Source organism: Boleophthalmus pectinirostris, unplaced genomic scaffold, assembly GCF_026225935.1.
Source record: "Boleophthalmus pectinirostris isolate CB_2022bp ecotype Guang Dong unplaced genomic scaffold, ASM2622593v1 HiC_scaffold_20, whole genome shotgun sequence".
NCBI classification, from domain to species: Eukaryota; Metazoa; Chordata; class Actinopteri; order Gobiiformes; family Gobiidae; genus Boleophthalmus; species Boleophthalmus pectinirostris.
In genome coordinates this window covers 27,406,104-27,432,837 of record NW_026571153.1, presented here as the reverse complement: position 1 = coordinate 27,432,837, position 26,734 = coordinate 27,406,104, and the positions used below count along the sequence as shown (strand labels likewise).

The 26,734-nt window shown below is 42.0% G+C and overlaps 1 protein-coding gene across 1 annotated transcript in view; it reads right to left on the bottom strand.

Moving 5' to 3' along the window:
* The window catches only part of fgf11a (fibroblast growth factor 11a), a 218,019-nt gene extending 193,152 nt beyond the window's left edge, over positions 1 to 24,867 (bottom strand). Inside the window, exon 1 of the mRNA XM_020922256.2 lies at positions 24,675 to 24,867. Within this exon, the coding sequence (XP_020777915.2) occupies positions 24,675 to 24,867 (193 nt within the window). The remainder of the gene's footprint in view (positions 1 to 24,674) is intronic.
* Between the last annotated feature and the right edge of the window lie 1,867 nt (positions 24,868 to 26,734).

The following is a 26,734-nucleotide window of genomic DNA, read 5'->3' as shown; positions in this document are numbered from 1 at the left end:
TCTTCTCGTTCCTTTTTGATGATTATTGTTTCTCTCTTGGCACAAACTCAAAATAAAAAAATGAATCAAATCAAATCAAAAATGTTATTATTAACATGACAACCTCTTTTCACTTCTGGGTGTATAACAGGACACGATCGAGTCCTCACTGGTTAATGTGTTGCTGCTAACTTGCCTGTCCGCAGATCTGACGCATGTCCATTGATTACAGGGGAGGGTAGGAGGGGCCGGTTGTGGGGGGGGTCGGTGACTTTGAGGGGGTGAGGTTGTTTGGAGAAGATGCTGACTCTTCTATTACAGCGTGCATTTAAGAGGAGAGGAACCCAATGAAAAATATATGAGCTTATAGAGGCAGGCGTGAAGGTGTGAAGAACATTTAATCCAGAAATGCTCCTCTGGGTTTTTAAAGGCAACCCATATTACACACAATGGACTCTTGTGTGCTTAAAGGTTGTATGGAGGATTTTTTTTTTTAGTTTCAAATTGTCAGTGAAAGATTAAAATACCATTACAGAGATGCAGCAGCCTTGTAATTATGATGACCAAAAAAAAAAAAAAAGAATGAAAATCTATCAACGGTGGACATAGGGAGGCCAGATAAACATCAGCCAATAGATAACAAGACTACCTCATTTTCTATTGGCTGTTAGGTTGTCAATCAAACTCCCTACGTTTCTAGTGTAACTGACTCACTGGTGCGCAGGGATTATGTCGTTAATGCAGCGATTCTTAGAGGATTTTTCAAACTGTATCTTCCTCGCAGTTTGCACAAAGTTTGTTGAGATGGCGGATGAGAATCCATGACCAGTTCGCCGCAAAAAAAGTCTGTTTTTGAGGTCGCTGAAAGAAGAAGAGAAGGGAAAGGGAGCAAAGACAAACTTGTGATTCTTGGAGATCTCTTCCAGCGATGGTACGACTGAAGCAGACGAAGGGTCTAAAAACTGACACTAAAATATTTCTAGACAGGTCACAACAGTAATTCTGAACACGCACTGGCTGTAAACAAGTGTGATTTCTAGAGTAAAGAGGCGGGAGGAGGTGTTTCTACTGAGAGAGTTGTGGAGGAGGGAGGTGGTATCACGCATGCACAACATTTGAAAAAGGACTGTCGCTGTATTTCTCTTTCCTTAAAAAAATCCTCTATACAACCTTTAAGTCATGCTATAATCCTCAAAAACATACCTAGAGTTGTGTTTTGTTTCATTCACACAGGTTTTACCTCCTTTTTGTTCAGGACAAATTGTCAGCTCCAGGACTAAAATGATCCAAATGATTGTAGTGAAGGTGTATGGAGTTTAAAAACACAGTAGAGCACTTCCTGTATCACCACATGACATCATAAGAGACAGAAGAACTCAGCCTAAATACTGTATTTTTCAGACTATAAGGCGCTCTTAAAATCCTTAAATTTTCTCAAAAACCGACAATCCGGTGCATTTTATGTATTAATTCTGGTTCTGCTTACTGACCTCAAACCAATTTTATGTGGCACACGGCGCTCAAAAATCTGTCAAAATATTAAAGTACGACTTTGGCAAACTACAAAGCCACACCGCTTTGTCGGATTGTCAGAACATTACAGGTACTGTAGTCAGGAGTCTCGAGGAGTAAGTCCAACAGAAGCTGAACCGCATGAGCACATAAGGAGTGAGCTTATAATTTACCATATTTTCCGGGCTATAGGTCGCGCTCTTAAGCCTCCAGCCTCATAAAAAAACGACTGTGCACCCCACAATCCAGAGCGCCCTCCACAAATCCACTCAGGTGTCCCAGCACGACTTCAGTAAACTACAAAGCCGCACCACCCGCAGAACACGCAAACACACATGGAGCAGACAGCGACCGCGCAGCGAAAAACACCCACAGACACACTCATCACTCCACGCCGACGAGGAACGGAACGGAGGAACGAACTGAAAAAGCAAGTGCAAAATGTGCCACTTCTAGACACAACTGAACAACTGAGTCACTGCGAACACGCCGACAATCCGTTGGTCCCAGACAGCACCCTCCCTACACGCCACAACTGAACAAAGCCCAGAGTCACTGTGAACGCAACAAACAAACAAAACCACTCACCCATCACACTGTTGGGTTTCCTTTAAAGTCCAGTGCGGTTTATTTGTGAAAAAAGTTTGAAAATAGACCATTTAATGACAGTGCACCTTATAATCCAGAGCGCCTAATAGCCCGGAAAATAGGGTATGTAAATGAGTCATGTGATTATAAGTTTCGTTTCTGTAAAATATAAACAAATGTGCACAAAGCTGCATTAAACACATTATCACTCAATATATATTTGAGTTCTTTTCACAGGAAATAAAAAGAAACCTGGGCTAAGGGATCAGTGTCAAGTGTTGTCTATTTGTTTCGCTTAATGCTCCTTATAATCTGGTGCGCTTTATAGTCTGAAAAATACAGTATGTAAAATTTGTGTGTTAAACATGCGTGAATGAAACAAAACACAACTCCAGGTCTGTTTGTGATGAGGAAACTACATTAGAACATAGATCAGCAAATAGTGTCATTTAAATATAACTTCATTGCATCTTCCTTGCTAAAAGCTAGTGTTTTAAAGAAGACACACTGTGCATTTGTCTGTTATATAGTTATACAGTTATTTATTGCCAATCGAAATCACAATTTGAGTGGGTACAATTAGTAAATCGTAAAGACTGCAGTTTTATAGGACCATAATTTCCTCCACAAACACTTATCCTGCATAGAAAAACTGCAAACACTGTAGTGTAGATCTGTACAAATGCTGTTTTGACAGTTCATATTTCATTTTTTTCTTAACAGTTCTTCTGACTGTGTTTAAAATATGAACTTTGAACACAATCCTATTATTAAAACATTAAATAAACCACAAAACTTGTCAGAAAAAAAATCTGTATTTCCCCTTGAGTCCTTTGCCCTTGTTGTACTACAGGAAACGTGCTCTTCTCTTAGAGGTTGTATGGGGGTTTTTAGACTACCTCATTGGCTATTGGCTGTTAGATTGTCAATCAAACTACCTACATTTCTAATGTAACTGACTCGCTGGCGCACTGGTATTACATGGTTTATGTACTCCTTTCCCACATTCCACATACTTTTACTCAACCAACGCAGAGACTTTTTCTAACTATAGCTTCTTTGTAGTTTGCCCAAAGTTTGTTGCGATGGCCGACAAGAATCCATGACTAGTTTTTGAGGTCACTGAAAGAGAAGGGGAAAAAGGAGTGAAGCCAAACTAAGGTGATTCTTGGAGATTCGTTCCAGCGATGTCGTGCACTGAAGCATACGAAGAGTCTAAAGACTGACGCGTTGGTCACTAAATAACATTTGAAAAAGGACAAACAGTCGCTGTATTTCTCTTTGAAAATCCTCCATGCAACCTTTAAGTGTGATAATGATGACATATGCACATTCAAATGTGTGCGCAGGGAGAACAAATGGACTCTAGGACCATAAATCCAGAGTGGGAGGGGCCAGCTGACAGCATGCATACATCATCACAGCAGACACACTGAGACACACTGAGACACACTGAGACACACTGAGACACCTCTGTACAAACTGTCCACACTGTGGAGGAGTAGTAGTACTGTCATTGTACTAGTTGTAGTGTTGCAGTTGCTGTAGTATTTTGTTGTAGTTGCAGTAGTAGTAGTAGTAGTAGTAGTAGTGTAATTGAAGTAGAAGTAGGAGTGGAATTGTACTAGTAGTAGTTGTAGTGTTGGAGTTGCTGTAGTGTTTTAGTTGTAATTGCAGCAGTAGTAGTAGTAGTAGTAGAAGTAGCAGTAGTGGCAGTATTGTACTAGTAGTAGTTGTAGTATTGCAGATGTTGCAGTATTGTAGTTGTAGTCACAGTAGTAATAGTAATAGTAGTAGTAGTAGTAGTAGCAGTTCTAGTGTTGTAGTTGCTGTAGTATTTTAGTTGCCGCTCCAGCAGTAGTAGTAGGAGTAATAGTAGTAGTAGTAGTAGCAGTATTGTAATTCTACTAGTAGTAGTTGTAGTATTGCAGTTGTTGTAGTACTGTAGTTTTAATCACAGCAATAATGGTGGTAGTAGTAATAGTAGTAGTAATAGTAGTAGTAGTAGTAGTAGTAGTAGTAGTAGTAGTAGTAGTAGTAGTAAAAGTAGGGACACACAAATACAGTACTAATATTGGATACTGGAGCTGATATTGAAAATCTGGATATCTTTTAACATTGTGTTTAAATCCATTTCATATTTTTTCATCAGTTTTCAAACTATTTATCATTGTATTTGGCTGTGTTTGCTCGTGTGTGCTTTGTGTCTCCATGGTAACTTTAACATGAACATTTCTCAGTAGACATACATGCAGTACTCCCTCAGCATGATGTCGTTTCAAAGTATGAAAGGAGAACCTAATACTAATACTGCGATTCCTCCAGCGCCTGTGCAGTGACGCTGGTGAGGACACACCCGCTGCTGATGTTTGGCTAAAGGATCAATGCTAAACATGTTTACTGAGCACACGACCACATGACCTCTGACCCCACGCACGGGTCACTGGGGTCGTGCGGAAACGCTGTGGAAAAGTCACTACAGTGGACACACAAAGGCCACGACACACACAACTGCCTGAGCGGTCCTTGGCCCCATCCACACTAGTATGTATTCATGTCGTTTTTGTTGCGGATGTAGTGTTCGTTCACACTAATCCGATGGAAAACGGCTCCAGAGACAGAACGATCTGGTGCCTCCAGCTCCCACGACTTCATCTGAGTACAGATCTGATCCGGCACTGTGTGGACGCCTGAAAACACTGATACTCTGATGTTGGTCTGTGCGCCGCGAAGTAAATCACCACCAAAACACTAAGAAGCTAGAATATATGTCCATTCATATAAACGTGTGTCTGTGTGTACGACCTGCAGACGTATAATCTCTGAAAAGTTTAACATGAACCGTCTCCAACACGACAGAAACACAGAACAGACTCACCATCAGCAGAACACCCCTCTGTCATAGAAAGAACACGCATATTCCACTGAGTCATGTCTTTTAGTCCAAAAGAAACTGAACCACATCAGCGCACAATATCGAGCTGTTTTTTGAGTCTTAGTTTATGTAAATGAGCCATGCAGTTTTAAGTTTTGTTTCTGTAAAATGTAAACAAATATGCTCAAAGCTGTGTGGATAGAGAAGGCTTGAGGACTCAGAAACGACGTGTCTGGTTGCAAATCATTTCTGATATGGTGATATGGTGATACAGTGATACGGTGACTCGTTTCAGTGTAAACATAACCTTTGAGTCCTGAGGTCCACAGCAGAATCTAGAACAGGCGTGTCCAAACTATGGCTCGGGGGCCAAATGCGGCCTTCAGACAAATTTTTCTTGGCCCTCAGACTTCCAGGTGAATTGACCCAAATTACCTTGCATCAATTAAAACATTTTTTACTGCAAGTTTTTTTTGAAAATCTATCTTGATAAAGCCAGTATTTAATATTTACTGTGTGGTTTTAAGGATCTTATTGTGAATAAAAACTGATGGTTCATTCTAAAGTGTTAAACATGCACAAATTTCAATTACTCCCTGTACTGAGCATCAGTCTATGGCCCTCGATCAATCCTCTGCTTCATCTGTGGTTAGTGGCCCTTGATGAAAAAAGTTTGGACACCTTGATCTAGAATGTTATGGAATTGGACCATAGAGCGTCCAAACTCGAGATGGCCCAACAACAAATGCAGAAGACGTGTCCTCTTGAAAATTCTCATATAATTCAGAACAAATATAGAGATGTAGCCATAGTTTGGTGCTTCGATTGTTGATTCTGCAAAAATCCGAGCTGTTTCTCAGTCTTTCACGTTGTTTTTAGTAAGTTTTTGTTTTTGACACAAGTGGACCATGTGTCTGTCTGATTGGCAATCACACCCTCATGCCAAGGGTACAGGACACAGCTCCAGCTCCGTTTTTGTAAAGTTTGTCACAGCACGTGGTCCTGGCTGGTCGGGTAAACAACACAAAGCACAGTGGTTTGATTTTATCCTACCTCATCATTCTATTGATGTGCTCTTGGGCAAGAAACCTAACCTAAGCGTGTGATGTTTTGGAGGGGCTGGTGTGAGTTTGCCCCAGGACAGCTATGGCTAAATGTACATAGTTGTCTTTAATGTTGCTACAGACCAGTCGTGGGCATCTGAGCCCTTTTATTTACATTGGCCACATTTACATCATGTTTTTTAATTACAAATTAACTGTTCGGAATTAAATAGTTCTGAATTAAAATATTCTCCTTCAAGTTTACATGGAAATAATAATTCCAAATTGAGGTTTACATTGAAAACACGTTAAATCACTTTTATTTAATTCACACACAAACATGATCCAAACTTTTCCCGCAGTGGTTCTGATGATAATTGTGCAGCAGCTGGAGAATTGTCTCATCACACTTTACGTCTGTCAGCTGAGGAGGAGAAGGGAAGAGTGTCGGAGAAGGAGGAAGAAGACAAAGTGAGTGTGAGGCTGCTCTACCTCAGCCCACTCCCACATCCCTCTCACAAATCCAAAGAGACGTGGGTCAAAGTCCCAAGACAGCACTGGTTTAAGGGTCTTGCCCAAGGACACAACAGCAACATTCATCTGTGGAAGCTGGAATCGCACCGCCAACCTGTGGGTCAGTAGATCTGATGCTCAATCAATAATATTCATGTCGAGAGCGGGATTCAAACCACTAACCTTCGGATCAGTAGACTCTACAAACTGACCTGTGTGAGGTTGGCCCCCCATCAAATGCACACAGACACACACACACACACACACATAAACTATGTCTATCATTTGTGCTTCGTTTGTGCTGCAGAAAGTTTGGTTTGTGCTGCTTTAATTTTGGAGATATTAATAATTCTTTTACAGGTCAAACTGGGGTCAGCAGCCTCCAGGAAGCTTCAAAATGGGCTTTTTTGTGTAGGTTTGCATTTGATAGGGTGCCAACTTCATGGAGGTACCAGGGATATAAGAGGGAAGTGTAAACCGTTCATCTGATGGAGAGGGAGTGACACACACACACACACAAAACACACGTACCCCAGCTTTAAAGGACCCATCTCATGTAAAATAACTCTTTTCACATTGTATCTTCTGCACATAAACAAGCACAATTTGGGTTTTGGAACATCCATTACACAATAGTTCTGAAATCTTACTGATTTCTTGGAGACAGTCACAGACCAGGAACTATGAAAGGCCGACTATTGCTCCTCCCCCCGCCCGCCCTGAGAAAGCACAGGCTCCGCCCTCCAAACGTGACGTAGGCGACGAGTGAGCCGCCCTTCCTCCGCCATCTCAGGGAGGGAGGGGGAGACAGATGTGCACCCTGATAGTGGTAGGAATAAACTTTTATTCATCATGGCGATACAGCGCGTTCAGCCGCATGTGTTGGACCTGAAATCGGACGAGGACTTGGAGGTGCCTGAAGCTCAAGCACCGCGTCCACATCAGCTGAACATTACTGATTGGTAAAGTATTAATAAACACTAGTAGATAAACTTATTATATTGTGAACCTTGCAGTGTAGAATAATGAGCTTATGATGTCGCTTTTGTTTAGGTGTTCATGTGGGAATTGTCAGCTGATGCAGGGTGGAGGCGGGGCAGAGGTGAGGTGGCTACGTCAAATGTGTCATAGGTGTAGCTGCCGCGTCATCGTTGTAGTTTAGTTCGTTGTCATGTGGGAGGGTGGCAGAAATATGCTGCAATTTGTAAAAAAAAAAAACAAACAAAAAACGCCAAATCAATCTAAAAAACACTTGGGCGACAAATACAAGGCCCACACATCACTCTTAGAAGGTAGAAAGCTCTGAAAAGTAGATTTTGCATGAGATGGACACTTTAAAGGATCTGTACCCAATATTTTCCTGTGTATTTGAGCTGAATGTGTCTTGCCTCAGTACCAGTCAGCTACGATCTTATTATGACGCATTTTACTATCCAAAAGTCAGGAAGTGTGTGCCAGCATGCTAGTTGCGTGAAGGCAAAACTCTGCTCTGGTCTGGAATGCATGAGGTTAACGCGGAATGACTTTGGAGCACTGCAGTTCTGTTTTTCGCGTTTTTAAGAGATTTTTCAGTTAGTTATCACGGCTGTAGCTCAAGACCCGGTCATTGTACTCAGATCCATGCACTGACAGATGAAAAAAACGGCAGGGTGGGGCTAATTGAAGCTAATCTAGTGTAATCCACCGGTGTTTGAGCTGCAGATTTACAACCCGTCCGTCAATAATCCAGCAGAAGCGACGAGATCCAGAGGAGGAGGAAGAGGGACGTTTAGCATGTCGCGTCAGCTCGCAACATCCGCCGGCAACTTTTAACATTTAGAGCAGATCCTTCATTACGAAAACCAAATTTAGAATCTTAAAATGTGCCTTTTGAATAGTTTTATATAGCTGTGGTTGTGGATATTGACGGCTAATTGTTGGAGTTGCGGCATTTACATTTTTAATCAAATTTCCCTGCACTCCGACATTTTTTTTTTCCCTTGGTTGGAGAGGTGGCACTTCAGCGTTTTTTCAGCATTCCACCATTCCGACTCACCAGGGAATGATTAAGTTACAGCGGCGCTCTTTTCAGGACAATATTATTACGGACTGGAAGTGTAGGCAGCGTATGTGAGGAGACGTGTCTGCATGACCTGGTTTAGTCCTGGTTTAAGTCCTGGTTTTAGTCCAGGTTTTAGTTCTGGTTTAGTCCTCGTTTAGACCTGGTTTAGTCCAGGTTTTAGTTCTGGTTTAGTCCTCGTTTAGACCTGATTTAGTCCTGGTTTTAGTTCTGGTTTAGTCCTGGTTTTAGTTCTGGTTTAGTCCTGGTTTTAGTTCTGGTTTAGTCCTGGTTTAGACCTGGTTTTAGTCCTGATTTTAGTCCTGGTTTAGACCTGGTTTTAATTCTGGTTTAGTCCTGGTTTAGACCTTGTTTAGACCTGGTTTTAGTCCTGGTTTTAGTTCTGGTTTAGTCCTGGTTTAGACCTGGTTTTAGTCCTGATTTTAGTCCTGGTTTAGACCTGGTTTTAATTCTGGTTTAGTCCTGGTTTAGACCTTGTTTAGACCTGGTTTTAGTCCTGGTTTTAGTTCTGGTTTAGTCCTCGTTTAGACCTGCTTTAAGTCCTAGTTTTAGTTCTGGTTTAGTGCTGGTTTAGACCTTGTTTAGACCTGGTTTTAGTTCTGGTTTAGTCCTCGTTTAGACTTGGTTTAAGTCCTGGTTTAGTCCTGGTTTAAACCTGGTTTTAGTCCTGATTTTAGTCCTGGTTTAGACCTGGTTTTAATTCTGGTTTAGTCCTGGTTTTAGTTCTGGTTTAAACTTGGTTTAAGTCCTAGTTTTAGTTCTGGTTTAGTCCTGGTTTAGACCTTGTTTAGACCTGGTTTTAATCATCTTTTTAGTTCTGTTTTAGTCTTCATTTAGACCTGGTTTCAGTCCTGGTTTAGACCTAGTTTAGACCTGGTTTAGACCTGGTTTAGACCTGATTTAGACCTGATTTAGACATGGTTTTAGTTCTGATTGTGAGGCACGGTCCACGCTGCGTTTACAAGTCAAAAAAGGTGACGCTCCAAACTATGAGTAGGTTGTAAGAATGGCGACGTAAAAGGTGTCGGAATGGCGGGGTCAAGACGTGTGGGAATGGGGGCATGTCGGAAAGGAGGGTTGACGGAATGACGGAATGTCGGGGTGGGGATCTGTCGCAGTGCCAGTATGTCGGAATAAGGCTTGTATATTGTTCAAAATTGATTTTTTGAGATTTCTATCATGCTATAATGTTTCCTCATCAAAAACATGCCTGGAGAGGTTTTAGAGTCATCCATGCATGTTTAAGTAATCAAGTGATCTCTCCTGGCCCAAATTTGAACCCTGCTTATGGTTAGCTGCCAGATTCTGGGCAACGCTCTAGAATCATTTGAACGATTTCAGCCTTGCAATTGCCAATCTCTACTGAACTAAAGGGAGCTGTTCACTTGAAAACTACCACTATATGACATCACAAGGTGGAACAGAGCATTTTGAGCTTTGCAGATGTAGACAGACTAATAATAAAGGGTGAATGAAATAAAAAACACGACTCCAGGTCTGTTTTTGATGTGGTAACATTGTAATAACATGGATTAAAGCTCACAAGAGTCCAGTTTGTGTAATATCTGACCTTTAAAATACGTTTCATCGGATCAATACCTGGTCGAATAAAGACATCTCCTCGTTGCTTACGCGTGCAGGCCTGGTTCTCGCTTCGTTTCTGGCAGCGCGGACCGTACCGGCGCCGTGTGACCTTGCTCGGCGCTGACTGGACTCGCGCGGGGCCGTCATTAGTATGGGTTAGCGCGGGTTAGCGTCTGTCAGCGGGGGCGAGGTGGGGGTGAGGCGGGCGGGGGGGTACGGAGGGAGAGGGGGAGGGGGAGGGGGGGGTCGGGTCGGGACACTTTGCGCACACATCACATCCATCAGCCGGACAGGGGGGGTTAGAGGAGACTTAAGGACACAAGCTCGCGGGCGGAGAGGTCTTAAGAACAACAAGTCCGCGGGCCGGTCCGAGATCAGGTGACCGGGCTGGACTTACACGGGACATATACGCTTACATGTTTACACGTACACACTGGGTCACCCGAGATGTCCACGGAATAAATAATAACATCAAACAGTAAAGGGCCTGTGTCTGATGTTTTTTCATGTGTTTGAGCAAAATGTGTCTTGTCCCAGGATTTTGTATAAACATAAGGCAGTAAGGAAGTGCGCGCTTAGCTTTAAATTGGTTATAAAGTCATTGAGTGTGTTTACATGTACATCAGTATCCCGGTTATGTTAGTATTCAGGATACTGTGTTTACATGTGCACTGAGAAACCGGGACACTCATATCCCTGTGTACATGATCAAATGGAGTATCCCGGTTTCTTGACATAATCTTCCAAATGAGCAAATGCAAAAATGAACTTAATTTAAATTAATAAACCAGGAAAAATACAAACCATGAGCTCCTTTAGCGTCGGAAGCTCGAGAGGTTTAACCAGCGTGAGGAGCTGTGAGATATCCCACAATCCACTGCACACATCAAACCCAACAGATTCTTCATTAAAATCTTCTGCATAAATAAACTCAACTTTATAACATATAAACCATAAACACTATACATCCACATCAGCTCGTTTGATAATATAATTCAGCTCTGATACATTTGTTTATGTTTTACAGAAACTAAACTTAAAACCACATGGCTCATTTGCGTAAACTGTTAGCGGTGATAAAATCAGCTCGCTGCTTGTGCCGCAGATGCGATCATCTTCTGTCGGACTAAAGGACACGACTCAGTGGATTATGTTTGTTCTTTTTGTGACAGAAGAAGTGCTGATGATGGTGAGTCTGTTCTGTGTGTGTATCGTAGGAGATAGTTCATGTTTAGCTTTTCAGCGATCACACGTGTGCAGGTCGTACGAGTGCAGATTGTACATGTGCAGATTTAGCGCAGCTTTTTTTTAACAGTCATTTCACTCATGTATGGTCACTTTATTTATGCTGGTCACTTTATTTATGTCACTACTGTAGTGGTGAAAAGTCTGGAAAGTGTTTGTCTTTTGGAAGCATGTGCACTCAACTTTATGTTGCAGTAACAGGGATACTGCGTTTACATTCCACAGTATCCCGGTTACTATCGGAATATACCAGCTACAGTATCCCGGTTTCTAATAACCAGGGATACTGTGTTTACATGCACCATGAAGAAACTGGGATACTCAAAAACCCTGATCATAACCGCGACACTGATGTGCATGTGTACACACTCACTGAGGTGAATAATCAGAATACTCTAAATGCATAAGGTATGTGAGACTCTGCTAACGCTGCCTTGTTGTTTCAGCTAAATGAGACAAACTCAATGAGAATGTGACAATGGCAACATCGAGTCAGGGACTCAGAAAGTGATTTCAAACTGGAAATACCCACACTATTTCTCTCTCCTGGAAATACAGGGACAGAATGTGGATGTTAAGTGAAACTGTGCCTTGTGCTTCTGCCTCAAGTAACTTGAATCTAATGAAGCTCCTCACATCACCACATGTAACACACCTCTGTGCTGTTCAGCCTGAGCCTCGGTGCAGTGAGTCTGAGCTCCAGTGAAGATGGAGACAGAACCACTGCATTAAAGACAAACTCCAATAAAACATAACATGAAAAATAACTGGATAATTACTTTGCTGAGTAATTCATTACTTTTACAGCATGGTAACTGAGTTACTAACTCAGTTATGGGGGAAGTAATTTGTAACGGCAATCAGTTACTTCTTTACAGTGAAATGCCCAACACTGTGTATGGATAATCCCAGTCTGTTCAGACCCTTATGTACAACGTAAAAACTGCACCAGAGAAAATACTTTCCCCAGCAGATATACTGTATGAGCAGCTCTTGAGGTCAAAATACGTGCGCTGTGTATAAGGTGACCAGAGTTTCAAAATCAGAAAGTGAGACACCTCCGGTTAGTCTTTTTGGTAATAATAAAATTGTGAAATAAGTGTGTAATTAAAGAAAATCATTAAATGCTCTTGAGTCATTCATGACTGTTAATCGTACTGTTCTGTGTGGAAATCACGTACTTCAGATGAATCTATGTAACAGTTAGCTTGGCGTTCATATTTACATTGTAAATAAAGGAAGCAAGTTAAGTAAGTTTTTTTTTTTTTTTTTTTTTTTTTAATAGCACTTTTCACAGACATATGTCACAAAGACGCTTTACTGAGCTACTGGTGTGTATGTTTTACTGTAGAGAAGCAAAGACTAGGAAATGTTAACATAAGATGTTTTATCTGCGAAAATAAAATAAAAAGTCCAGTCTTTACTTAACCAGATTAAAAATATTATTGATAGAAAAATGATTTTTATATGAGATCACTGCTGCCTGAAATTATGTTCACCTACTGTTAGTGTCATACTGTTTAGTCCTGGTTTAGGTCTGGTTTTAATTCTGGTTTTAGTCCTGTTTTAGTCCTAGTTTAGTCCTGGTTTTGGTCCTGGTTTAGTTTGGTTTAGTCCTGGTTTTGGTCCTGGTTTAGTTCTGGTTTTAGTCCTAGTTTAGTCCTGGTTTTAGTCCTAGTTTAGCCCTGGTTTAGTCCTGGTTTTAGTCCTAGTTTAGTCCTGGTTTAGTCCTGGTTTGGTCCTGGTTTTTGTCCTGGTTTTAGTCCTAGTTTAGTCCTGGTTTTAGTCCTGGTTTAGTCCTGGTTTTAGTCCAGGTTTGGTCCTGGTTCAGTCCTGGTTTAGTTCTGGTTTTAGTCCTGGTTTTAGTCCTAGTTCAGCCCTGGTTCAGTCCTGGTTTAGTCCTGGTTTAGTCCTGGTTTAGCACAAAATATGAAACCAGGAAAATACCGCTGTGTAATCCATTTATTTCAAAAAAGTAACTATAATCCAATTACCACTCACTGAAACAGTAACTGTAACTGAATACAGTTACTCATAATTTGTACTCTGATTACGTAACGCCGGTACATGTAATCTGTTACTCCCAACACTGGATACAGGGTACAGATCTGCACTTTTGAGGCATCATAAAAAGACTCTACATCAAGTCTCGTGGTATAATCTAGTGGACTGTTACATTAACTGGAAATCGCAAGTTCCTTTGTCTAAATAAATTGTTTTGTTACATCATCAGGAAGCACTAATAATTGGTCCATCTCTGGTGCACTCTGGGACTCAAACCCAGGACCCTCTCGCTGTGAGGCACAATCTACGACGAATCTATACGCGAACGGATACGGTCACCAACATTCAATACGGCGACACCTCCAGAAGGTCCACATATGGATCCGGTGACAAGCGTTCATAAATCATAACCGTTTGGCGTCTGGGTGGGTGGAGATCAGGTTTCCCAGTTTCCTTGAAGAACCTTGAAACTGCACAATACCGCAGACAAAAACCTCCAGGTAGGTACTCCTGAAAAAGATCCAAAGATTTACAAGCAAAGGAGTCTACAAATACGATGACAATTCCACAATTTATCTTGAACTCCCAGGACTAGATCAATAAAATCCCCCCTTACATCTGCACATTACATAAAGGGCTTACTACGCATTGTAAACAGGCACTGGGGACAAATCAGTTTTATTTGGCGTTCACTTCTGGGTCATTTGAGCTCTTTATTTTCCATTATCAGTTCCATTAACCTGTTCAGCTAAGCACACAGAGCCGAGAGCAGCCCCAGCGCCATCACGCAGCCTTTTATTACATGTACCGAGCCATTACAAGGGCATGTTTACGGCATATGTTATCAACCTCTATGCAAATGACAGCATTATAAAGAGTAGTAATAGCCCCATTCATAACAGGGGCCTCTTAAAAGCACGTTTGCCCCGGGTACATGGAGCCCAGAGTACACCGTGATGCTGTACTGTCAGATGGGAATTAGGGGTCAATGTGGAGCTGAGGTGTAATGAGGGAATCGACGCCTACATATTTCGTTAAGGCATTTATAACTCCTCGGTAATATAAGTCAAAAGTGTTAAATGTGCACTTCTGGTGAGGGGTCCACCACCTCCTTATCTCCATGGAGAAGTTGTTTCTTTGCCGGTATGGAATTAGACTTGTGACATTTGTTCAATTACTTGTGTAGGTGTAGTTCAGGTTCAGGTGTGTTATGTAAGCAGTGTGCTTCTACACAGATCTGACCTGTAACGTGGTTTTGCATGTTCCACTGCTTCTCTTTCAGGTAAACCTATATAATCGCCATGGAGACAGCAGAGAGCATACTCTAAACAAGAAAATACACAAAAAGCACCTTTATTTCAAACCGTATTTGGGCATCTGTCTAAGAAGGGACTCCTAGACGTCCCTCACCCTGGACAAGAATGTTAAGTTCTCATGAGGCTGTTCTGATTATTCGTGAACGTCTGCGCCTTTTGTTTAAAAGAGACGACAATAAATACACTGACAGGATTTTGAATGTTCAAAAACTATAATCCTCAACCATAAGGTGAGTGGAAAGAGTTAACGTTTCATATTTAGCCCTAAAAGTCTGATCAGTTCTACACATGTAGGTGCTGTAAAGTCATGGAAAATTCACTTTAGGTCATGAAAAAGTCATGGAAAAAATTTTTGTCAGTGAAAAAGAGTGGGAACCCTGAATACCAACACCACAATAAGTTAATTTAAATTTAACTTTTTATGTAAACAATTTTATTATTTTAATCATGAAAAAACAAATGTTATTTCCATTTCTAAGGGTCAAAATGGGACTGTCATGTGCTTACTGCATCTAATCACAAAGCACTTAGCCTGTGCAAACCAGGAAGTGTGCTGTTAACATTCTTTCTTTTCTTGATGCAAATGTAGTAATTGTCTCTTTTTGGCACAAATTACCCACACAAGTAGACTTACTGTTGTGCCCTTGGGCCAGAAACATCATGTTAATGATAATAATAAATGGTTTTATAGAATCAGTCCCAAAAAACGTTGACATCATTTCGCAGGTCAAAAATTTTGGCAATTCTTGTTGAAATAAATTTTCACGTAATGTGTAGAAACAGATCAAGATTTTATATTTAATGTTTTATTTCTGTTCAGTTTTCAGGTTGAGCTGTTCACTCCCAAAAGAGAAGTCAAAAATGAGACTGTTATGTGCTCTCTGGATCTGATCACAAAACACTTAACCTGTGCAAACCAGGAAGTGTGCTGTAAACATTCTTTCATTTCTTGATGCAAATGTAATAATTGTCTCGTCTTGGCACAAATTACACACTGACTGTTGTGCCATTGGGCCAGAAACATCACATTGATGATAATATTAAATGGTTTTATAGAATAAGCTAAATTTAAAGCTAAATTTGACTCAAACAAATGCATTATTATTTCTAAACTCCAGGAGTCTCAGGAAAAGACGCAGGAGGATGTGATGTGTAGGTATTTGTTGTGTTGCAGAGGTCAGCTGTGGCCTGAGGCTCCAGCACAGAGGGACACTGCAGTGGGAAAGAGAAACCCGGCTCACAATCAGGGCTTTGGCTTTCTATGGACACTGTGGCATTATGGGATGTCACCAAAGTCAAATAAACGTCCTATTTGTGCCTTATTTAGGGATTTTAAACACATCATAATCACATTAGTATTAGCAATGAAGTGTTCGAGCATAAAGTCATTTCTTCAAACTTTAAATATGCAAACACAGCACATGAGGAAGGTAACGGAGCAAAAACAACTCAAACTAGACTCAAACTCTAGCTGCTACCCTCACTTCACAAATTATCTGACCGATTAAATGAACGAGTCTAGTTAGGTGTATAGACTTTAAAAACATTAAGGAACACCTCTTTCGATACCACCTGATGACATCACAAGGTGGAGGAGTTCAAAAGAGAACGACAGGATATAATAGTCAGGCTGTTGCCATCTAGTGCTTCCACTCAGTTTCATTTCTCTCCAGCGACTAGATCAGGAATCAGAATACACTAGACGGTTTGCAAGAACCCCGGAAATTGTAGACGGCACACCGACCAATCAGCTGTGAGCTGTGAAGCCATGACGTCAAACTCGTCGCACAGTGTGGGTCCTTTTTGTGGAACAGTACAACAGTAAACAAAATGTAGAGATGGATGAAGATGAAGACAGACATTGTGTGTTGGCAACGATTCCCCAGATCGAGGATTTAAAGTCAGAACAAAGAGAATGTTTGGTTATTGTCCTTCTTCCTACGGGATTTTGGAAAAGCTTATCATTCCTTTTAGCTCTGTTAGTGATGCAATACATACGTCACGACCAAACAGCAGTGATTGGTTCAATTTTTTTTTTAAAGTACTGCCTACAGTCGAGCGAACAAATCCTAATGCTGTGAGGTCAAACGGTTTGGTTAAGGATATACAGGGTGTCCCAAAAAAAATTGACATAATTTCGCAGTCAATAATTTTGCCATTTCTTGTTGAAATAACCTCAAATTTTCATAGAATGTATAGAAACAAACTTTTATTTTGTACAATGATAAACAATAAACCTTTGTGCCTTGGTTAATGTTAGTTTGCACGACCATAAACGAAAACAAAATGTCCTTACTTTTTTTTTTTTTTTTCTTAATTCTCATTGTAGTTTATTTCGCACGATCATAAACGATAAACTTTTTTGGCTTCATTAACATTATTATTAGTTTGTACGACCATAAGCGGGGGGGGTGGGGGGTGGGGGGATAAGAACAAGGAAGAAAGTGATTGGATTTTGGTTTGTAAAATAATTGGAGCAATGACTTTAAACAGTCCAATACTGTAGAAACCTTTTAAAAAGACGATGGACTGTTGTGTTTTGGAAAATATGGAGCTCTGGAGTTGACGAATTGTGCATCGAGTTTTGTTTGTTTTAATTTATGTTTTGTCTCTTATATGTACAGTGAGTGGAGCTGTGAATGCAAACTTGTTGTTCATGCATTTGGTACCTTTGTTTCAGCTCGGACTCTTCCTGTCAAGACCCGTGTAGTCGTGGTTTATGTTTGCCGCAAATGATCCAATAAAAAAAAAAATGTATGAAAATGAAACAGATCAAGATTATATATTTAACATTTTATTTTTTGTTCTGTTTTCAGGTTTTCAGCCATTCACTTCCAAAGAGAAGTCATTTTGCGTCATTGTCCGATAATCATTGAACGCTCGTTAGCATGCTAGTTGTTGTTAGCTTTACCGTGACGGCAGAACTCCTGTACGGTGAAAAGCTCTTATAAACTCATCGAGGTGAATAATTAAGTGCTTAAAATGCATAACGTAAGTGAGGAAGAACTTGCACTGCTTTAAAATGCACTACTTTTGCTTTTTCAGCCTGTCGTTGAGTTATACAAATGTGTCAAACAGGCACATAGTATATTGTGATGGTTACATAATATTGATTTCCCAGTGATCTCTCCATGCTGGGGTCACTGGAGCTAATTCCTGCATGTTTGCGATAGGCTACGTGTTCAGCTCGCACAGCAGCGACCTTGTGACTGCTGTTAATATGTCATTTACGCGTCTATCGGGCTGCGCGGCTTGTCACCGTTTGATTTAAAGTTGTCAATAATGAAGAGAAAAAGGGTAAGTCAGCACCGGTCATGACTTCTTACTGCCATGCAAATCAAAATGGAAACGTTGGCATAATTGTGAACCCTGTGTCATTTCTTAACGATCTGCGGAAAAATATTGAGTTGTAATTTTTTTCTGACAAGCGCTGCAGTTGCGAGTCCATTTACGACCTGTGTTTTGATAACGGGATTGTGTTCAGTGTTCGTGTTTAAAATGGAAAAAGAAATGAAATATGAAGCGACCAACTAATCCAAGAATCACATTTCAGAACGTATTTGTACAGATCTATGTAGGCTCTTTTCACGCTTACGTCACAAACCAGGAAGACGTTTGGAAAGACGCGATTCCGGCGGGTTCTGTTCGTGGTAGTAAGTCTGACAAAATCAGGGAAAAATGAGAAAATGTCCCAGTTTTCTTCATCTCCATGTCATTGTAGTGTTCTGTTATGTTCAGATAATCAGCAATTACAACCATACGTCAGTTTTCATCATTTCTCCACTGACACACAACTCCGAGTGCACTGGTACATGTGATTAGAAGAGATGAGGCCAAATTCAAGATGATTCCAAACAGCACATACGTCTGCAGTCTTTATTTTACCACTGATCACATTTACCGTATTTTCTGCACTATAGGGCGCTCTGGATTATAAAGCGCACTGTCATTGAATGGTCTATTTTCAAACTTTTTTTACATATAAACCGCATTGGACTTTAAGGCGCATTAAACGAAACACAACAGTTAGATAAGTCAGCCAAACTTTATTTAACGCATTCACAATAACTCTCAACTTTGTTCAATTGTAACGTGTAAAAAAAATACTGTCTGAGAAGCGTATTTTTGGAGTATTGTTCGAGTATTCACAATAACTCATAACAGTTCAAACAGTTGGGTGATTCCGGCGTCCAGCACTCCCGCATCCCTCTTGTCATTATCCGAGTCAGTGTGGTTACTGTTCCCTGGCAGTTCAGTGATGATTCGGGTCTTGGTGAAATCTCGGACCACAGTTGATACTGATCCTTATCCCGGGCGTCCACAATCCGTTGGCAGATCGCAACTCAGATCGTAAGTCGCTTCTTCTTCGCCCCTTCTCTCATCCACTGCTCCCACACAGCTCGCACTTTCACTTTATAACAGCCTTGAGTTTAAAGTGGGCGTTGTGAGCGTGTCTCTTGACAGGTGCATTTTGATATTAAAAGGAATCACAGTCTGTATTACTCCTGATGCTCCTGACTACAGGAGCCGGAACACTGTAAGTGGTGAGGATTTGTAGTTTACTAAAGTCGTACTAAGACACCCCAATAAATTCATATATAAGACGCTCTGGATTATAAGGCGCGCAGTCCTTTTTGGATGAAATTAAAGGCTTTTAAGTGCACCCTATAGTGCGGAAAATACGGTACTTCAGTGGGTTTGATCACAGTCGGTCAGTGAGCTCAGTGTCGGGAACTATACCAGAAGTTGTTATCACATTTCCAAGCATCTTCATGTTTTATAACATAACATGAATAGAGCCTATTACAGGGTTTGGAAATAATGGCACTTAAAAATGTTAAATCTGTAGCACTTTTGTATTTTTTGCACTACATATTTTTCTATGTATTGGTTGTTGCGAATTGTACTATTTATATTTTGTAGTTTAAATTGCTTGTAGCTAAAATCTGTTCAGCCTACATGTCCCATCATGCACCAGGGGACTGTGGGCCAACCCACTGTGAACATGTGACCTACACCTCTGACTTTTAATGTGCACAGTGACGGCCATCTGGAGTTTGAACTGATGAAGGGTGAAGGGCCGAAACACGTTGGTGTGATTTTAACTCCATCTGCCGTGTGCTATTAAAGCCTTTGAATTATTTTGTACTTTTTGAGTGCCTCAGCTTTTTTAACTTTGTATTTGAGACTGCTCCCTACACCGAAGTGCACCAGAAGGATGATGTTGCATAATCTCTGTACATCCAAGTCGCCCTCCTGCCCCCTCAAGTTTTGCAGACTTAAAAATGTCAGTCTTTGTTATTTGGTAATTGCACTGATTCAAACTGCGATTTCACTTTGATAACTATTAATCTTGCAGTCACACTTGTTTGTTTTGTTTTTTTTTGTTTTTTGATCATAATATAAATATGTATATATGAACTTTGCATGGTACTTTTAACTTATTTTCTAATCACAGTCGTCTATCTTCACTTGTTAAAAGCTGCGCTATGTTTGCCCAGTTATTTCTGTCGCTTCCTGCTTGTTGTCAGTTTAGTTAGTTTATTTATTTAATGAAACAGGAACAGTGCACAATATACATTCACTTTAACAGGAGAGATGTTTGTACCAGGTTGTAACGCCACTGTTAATTTCCAATAAACCTGCTTGTCCCTGAGCAGGTTCACTGACTGATTGTTTTTAATTGACCTGAGCTATCAGCTGTTCTTCCTGGAGACTGTAACATGTTTTGGGTTGATGGGGGAAACGGGGCACCTGGAGGAACCCATCCAGATACGGAGAAACATGCAAACTCCACACAGAAATGCCCGAGCGACCTGGGGATCGAACCCGGAAGCTTCTTGCTGTGTTAGCCACTCAGCCACCATGCCACCAGTGGCATCAGACGTACCTATCTCCTTGTAGACAAACAGGTGATGCCACTAGGCAAAGTTACTGGTCAGATCTGTGGAGAGGCAACATCACATTTAGAATATACAGTGGTCCCTCATTTATCGTGGGGGTTACTTTCTAAAAATAACCCGCGATAGGCAAAGTAGCCAACTTTATATTTTACAATTTACAATACTACAGTGCAGAGTCCAGTACTGGTCCATTTTTGGAGACTCGCACAGCACCGCACCCGCCCGTTAACCCGAGATTATATCAAACTTTTGAGCTGCATACTCCATGGACTGAACCAAGACTAAGCCATTACTAACCTAGGACTGATTCCAGGACTGAAGAGGAGGACTAAACCAGGACTAAAACAGGACTCACTGTCGAGACAGGCTCAAAGGTGGCCGTAGGAGAAATGACCGGCTCAGCTCCGCACCTCAAGAAGGTAAATGTGGCTGTAACCCGATCGCACATTAAGTCCTGGTTTCAGCAACTATTTGCGGATACCCGACCTGGTGCAGGACTCTGCTACAGCCGGGTAACTTCTCTCTTCCTTCAACATGTCCAGAAGTCGAACTTTTTGTGCAGTGGTTACATCTTCCTCTGCTTTTTGGGTGCGAGCGCAGGAGCCTTTGTCGGTGCAGAACGTTTAGTCGACATTGTGGGTTTTGTTGGAGAGAAAACTTCCTAACATACAGCACTTCAGAATCACACTGATACAGATCAAACATGTATGTACATTTGGAACACATTCTGTACTGTACAGGAGACAGGAGTCCCTTAGCCAATCAGGACACACCAGGAGGAACACAATGCACGTTCTTTCCCTGTAAAAAAAAAAAAAGACATGCACAATTGCACACAAAAAAAAATCTGCAAAACAGCGAGACCGCAAAAGGTGAACCGCGATATAGCAAGGGACGACTGTAGTTAGAAAGTATTTTGTGCATTTAAAAAAGTAATGAAACAAATGCTAAATATAAATATTTTAGGCCATACTGCGTAACATTCCAGGCAAAGCAACAACTTGTCCATGGAGATAAACAGAACCACCCTCCAAAAAAGTTACACAATGCACCTTTAATCAATAACTTAAGATATTCATATAAATGCATTTCCTCCACCTTCAGTTATTGTCAGTGTCCATAAATGCAAATTAAATCCAAAAACTGGTTTGATATCTGCATAGAATTTTAATCCGAAACTGAAAAAAATGCATTTATTCTGGATTGATTCTGAACTTCTGATTATCACTTCAAAACCAGGTCTATAAACAAGACTAAGCAAGGTCTAAGCAAGGTCTAAACCAGGTCTAAACCAGGTCTAAACCAGGTCTAAACCAGGTCTAAACCAGGTCTAAACCAGGTCTAAATCAGGTCTAAACCAGGTCCTAAACAAGGCCTAAACCAGGTCTGAAGTAGGACAAACCCACAATTTCCACAACTCTCAAAGTACATTTCTGTATAGAATTTAAGCCAAAACTGAACAAAAAATGCATTTATCCTGGATCTGATTATCATTTCAAAACCAGGTCTATAAATAAGACTGAGCAAGGTCTAAACAAGGTCTAAACAAGGTCCTAAACCAGGCCTAATCCAGGTCTGCAGTAGGACAAAACCACAATTTCCACAATTTTCAAAGTACAAACTCAAAGGAGAATACAAACAAAGCCGAGCGCCTCCATAACCCATCCGTTCCGCAGCTTGCCCTATCGAACCGCCGCCGCATTGTATCCGCCGCAAAAGTGTACGTCAACTCCCCCCCCCCATTTACACACAATCATCCGGCTAAATTGCCCGCATATTTCACCAGGTACACTATACGAAAGCGAAATTACCTCCTCCAAATCTTCCGCTCCTCCTATCTACCTTCACCCGCGGACCCGCTCATCACGCTCGCTGATCACTCCGCACAAATCAAGCGTCTCATTTGGGTCCCCAATCAATAACCTGGCAATTACAGTTAACATACAGGCCCTGGGATCCTGCCGGTATAACGCCAAGCTGTGAGAACACGGGCTCGGGGAGGGGAGGGGGGGGGGGTGAGGAGGAGGAGGGGGGGTGCACGCATCAGTAATGGCTCCCCTTGACATTTTTACGCCGCGGTAAATCACGGTCGCGGATGAGCCAAGTTTGCTCCGGGATTACTGCCCCGTGTGAGAGGCGCCTCGGGCTGGAAAAAAGAGTCGTCAACGCGGGGGACGGGGACGCGCCGCCGGCCTCTGCAGTGGGAGGCGCGGACGGAGCTGAAGATTAAAGCGATGGGTGAGGTCGAGGTCTGTTTTTTTTTTTTTTTTAGCTGATGTTGTTTCAGAGTAGCTGGCTCATTAGTGTTTCGCGTGTTTATTCGCTCGAGGGTTAGGATGTAGTGTCAAGTGTGCAGAGTATTAGCCTAAATAATAAAAAAGACAAACTGTATGACAAGTTGATTAGATAATGGATGCTAGAAACGCCATGTTGATTGTGAGTCAGCCTTGCTATAAAACACTCTGCTCAGAGTTAATCAAGGTGAAGTCCTGGTTTGTAGAAGATGACACATTTTCGTATGGTTTCTGTACACATATCACTGTTTTTCATCTGTATTTTTACTAAACTTGGAAAAAACTTACACCTAAAACTGGACTAAATTAGGACTAGAACAGGTCCAAACCAAGTCTACGTCAAGATTAAACTAGACTCAAATCAGGCTCAACAAAGACACAGCGCAAGGATACTTAAAAACCTGATTCATGTTCTTTCCTGGTTTTAAAAATGCCTCTCCAACATTAACAAAAGCTTTCTGAATTCATTTATCCTTAAAGAGCCGGTATTTGACTTCGAGAGGGTATTAACTGCTAACACGGAACATATTTGCATTTATTCGTGTTTGCGTTTTATGAGTTTCACTTTCGTTTTTTGATGCTCTGAGTCTCCACTCCTTTTACTCTGTTGAGGGAAGAGTTCACATACTTTACGTCCATGATTTAAGCACAATATTGCAGGGTTCAGTCTCTCAGTCAAGTGATCACCAAAGTAGGCCAATCAGCAACTAAAGAAGTAGGCTTAAGTGACGGGCTACCTATTACCATTGGTTTCAGATAGCTTCTCAGTTTGTAGGTTAATTATTGTCCAGTGGTGTAGTGTTGTCATGTAACTACAATTTCAAATGACTTTTTTAATACTCAGCTGAAAGTCTCAATTGTGCCAAAACCAGCTCCATTGACAAAACAAGCCTGTCTAATACAACTAACACAAAATAGTAGTACTCATTTTACTGATCCATTTTATTCACTTCTGATATAAAATAAGTATACAGATATTTCCAAAACTTTTCAATTCAAAATTTGCCCAAATGTTATTTTCAATATCAATACATGCCCTGTGTATCTGTTTTACAATCTAGTTTAATGGTCAATTAATATCTGGGTATTAATATCACTCCACACTCAGTGGTGGTAAACTACTATTGTAGCCACAGCTGCCCTGGGGCAGACTGACAGAAGCAAGGCTGCCAATCTGCGCCATCGGCTCCTCCGACCACCACCATCACTCACGCACACACCACTTTCATACTAGGCAATGTGGGTGAAGTGTCTTGCCTAAGGACACAACAACAGTTTTTTTGCCACTGGCGCCCCCCTGTGGCACCTGGAATTCCCAGTGTCTCCCATCCAAGTACTAACCAGACGGAGCCTGCTGAGCTTCTGAGATCTGATGGGATCAGGCTTTGACAAGCTGCTATGACCACATGTGTTTCCTTGTGACCTTTTGTATATAACTGTGACATACTGTATTTATATTATGATATTTGTTTGTTCTTACTGCTCAAACATCTATATAATTGATGTCTTATTGATACCAGTCTCTTGCTATGTTTTATTGCTACTTCTTTAGACGTTTATTACCCTTTTTTTTTTTTTTGTCTTTGTTATTATATTATATTGTGATGTGTGATCTACTGTGTCCAAGTCATTTCCCTTGTGGGTCAATAAAGTTTGCCTAAGTCTAACCTTAAAACCAAGTCAACATTCCAAAAAAACAAAAAACAAAACAAAACCAGCGAACGATAAAAACGAAAGTCAGATAAAGTTCTGGACTCACCCGGTCTTTTCTCCATCTTTCTGCCTCGACTGCCACATAACCGCACCTTGGATATCAATATTAGAATCTGCTTCTGGCACAGGGACTTGTTGCTTTTGGGGCAGGGCTTGCGCTTGCTGGCGATCTGCCGGTTCTGCTGAGGGTCCTTCACCTCGCGCCGCTGGCGAATGAGCGAGCTGGCGAGAGCGGCCATCTTGGGGACCCTCTTGCCCTGTCACCGGTCTCGGGTGGCTCGGTGACGCCCGGGTGTCGGGGGGTACTTTGGGCCACCCCCCTGCCCACTCACCCAGGGCGACGAGGGGGCAAAGCTGGGCGAGGGTTGCGAGGCGTAGGGCGCAAAGTTCTAGGCTGTTGAGGATAGCAATGGTGGATTTCGCCAACAAGCAAACTCTTCTACGTTGTTATCACAAAATGTTTCCTTAAATATTTTCTTCTCTTAAAGTACGTCGCAATTCATATGTCAGGACATCAGGGAAGATTCCACTTAAAGTTTGGAAATGTTGAACAAAAATATTCGCCTTTATGGATTAAAGTCCTTAGTCGTCACAAAGGTACGTCACAGCCTCTCAGTGAAGACATCCGACTATCCGAAACATCAACAAATTCTTCACAGTGCAATCCGCCTCTTTCTGAGCGCACGGAATCAACGACTCCCATGTAGAAATCGGGCAAAGTTACCTCAACCCAGACCGGAGCAACATTGCACCCACTGTCGCATTCCCGTCCCGTTTCGAGATGAGGTCCGTTAACCCTGGCAGGTCCGTCCAAACGGGTACTGTATGTCCCGCTAACAACTCTACGTGTCACTGCTGGGGCACACTGCGGCTCCCTCCTTCCACCCTGCCCCCCCTACTACCTGGGACTCGTCTCTGGGACTGTCCTGGAGTAGTTCAAGTAGAGAAAGAACAACCACCAACCTGAGGTATCTTGATGGGACGTTGTACGCACTGGTTCTCTCCTTATCTCCCCTGGCATCACAATTTTTTTCCGTTCGCACCCACACCCTGAGATGAATCCTCAAAAAAAATCCTCAAAAAGGCAGAGGTGACATTCATGGACAAGAAGACAGCGACGGGATCGGACGAGACGGGTCCAAGGAGGTAGAGAGAGGTCTATCAGGCGTAACGTCTCATGTCTTCAACTCTTCCTTCCCCTCTGAGCAGCGCACTACAGCACAGCCGAGCGCGGAGCTGGTGTGCCCTTCACAGGAGCATGCCGGTGAACGAGGGATGAATGAATGGAGCGAGGAAGAGGGAGAGGAGGAGGAGGAGGAGGAGAGACAGGAGGGGAGGAGGGAGTCCGGAGCAGGTAGCGGACAGGCTCTCGGAGGTGGAGAGGTAGCGGCTCGCTTGGCATTCGCCGGGAATAGATGGAAAAAAATGACAAGTGGTGGTGTTTATCCAGGCTGGGGAGGAGGTGAGTGTATCCCAGCGAAGGCAGCTCGGAGCGGGGACACGTGTTGTGGGGAGAGGGGGGTAGGGATGGTGGTGGCCGTGTGACTAGCCTGTTCACAGTGCATTACGGAGCGGAGAGGACAGCGTGCTACATACACTCTCTCTCTCTCTCTCACACACACACACACCCCTCCCGTCCGCTACTCCGAGCCCTTCCCTCCTCCTCTGTCTCCTCCCCCCGGTGTCACCCCTCCCTCCTGGCCTGTCATTCACACAGACTGCTCACTGGACTCTTCACACGCTGCCCTGCCAAGAACACGTATGCACGGACTCATTCGGTGTGCTGCCGTTTCACTGCTTAAAGGTTCGATATTATGCAAAACTGACGGAGCTTTTAGCCACGTTAGAATTAGGGGTGTCAAATTATCGCGTTCATTGCGATTAATTAATTACAGTCATATTTAGCACATTATGTTTTTTAATCACGTTAATCTTATTTTTAATCTCTAACTTTACTGTTTCTGTACGTGAGTTGCCTTATTATAAAATCTGTTTTTATGTGTTGTTAGGACACAGTCCCGCACTGTGCAGTCCTGCTCCACTCGCTCCCGCAAAGAATTGTAGCCTAATTTTCATTCCCGTTCTTGCTGCATCTGTGATAAACCT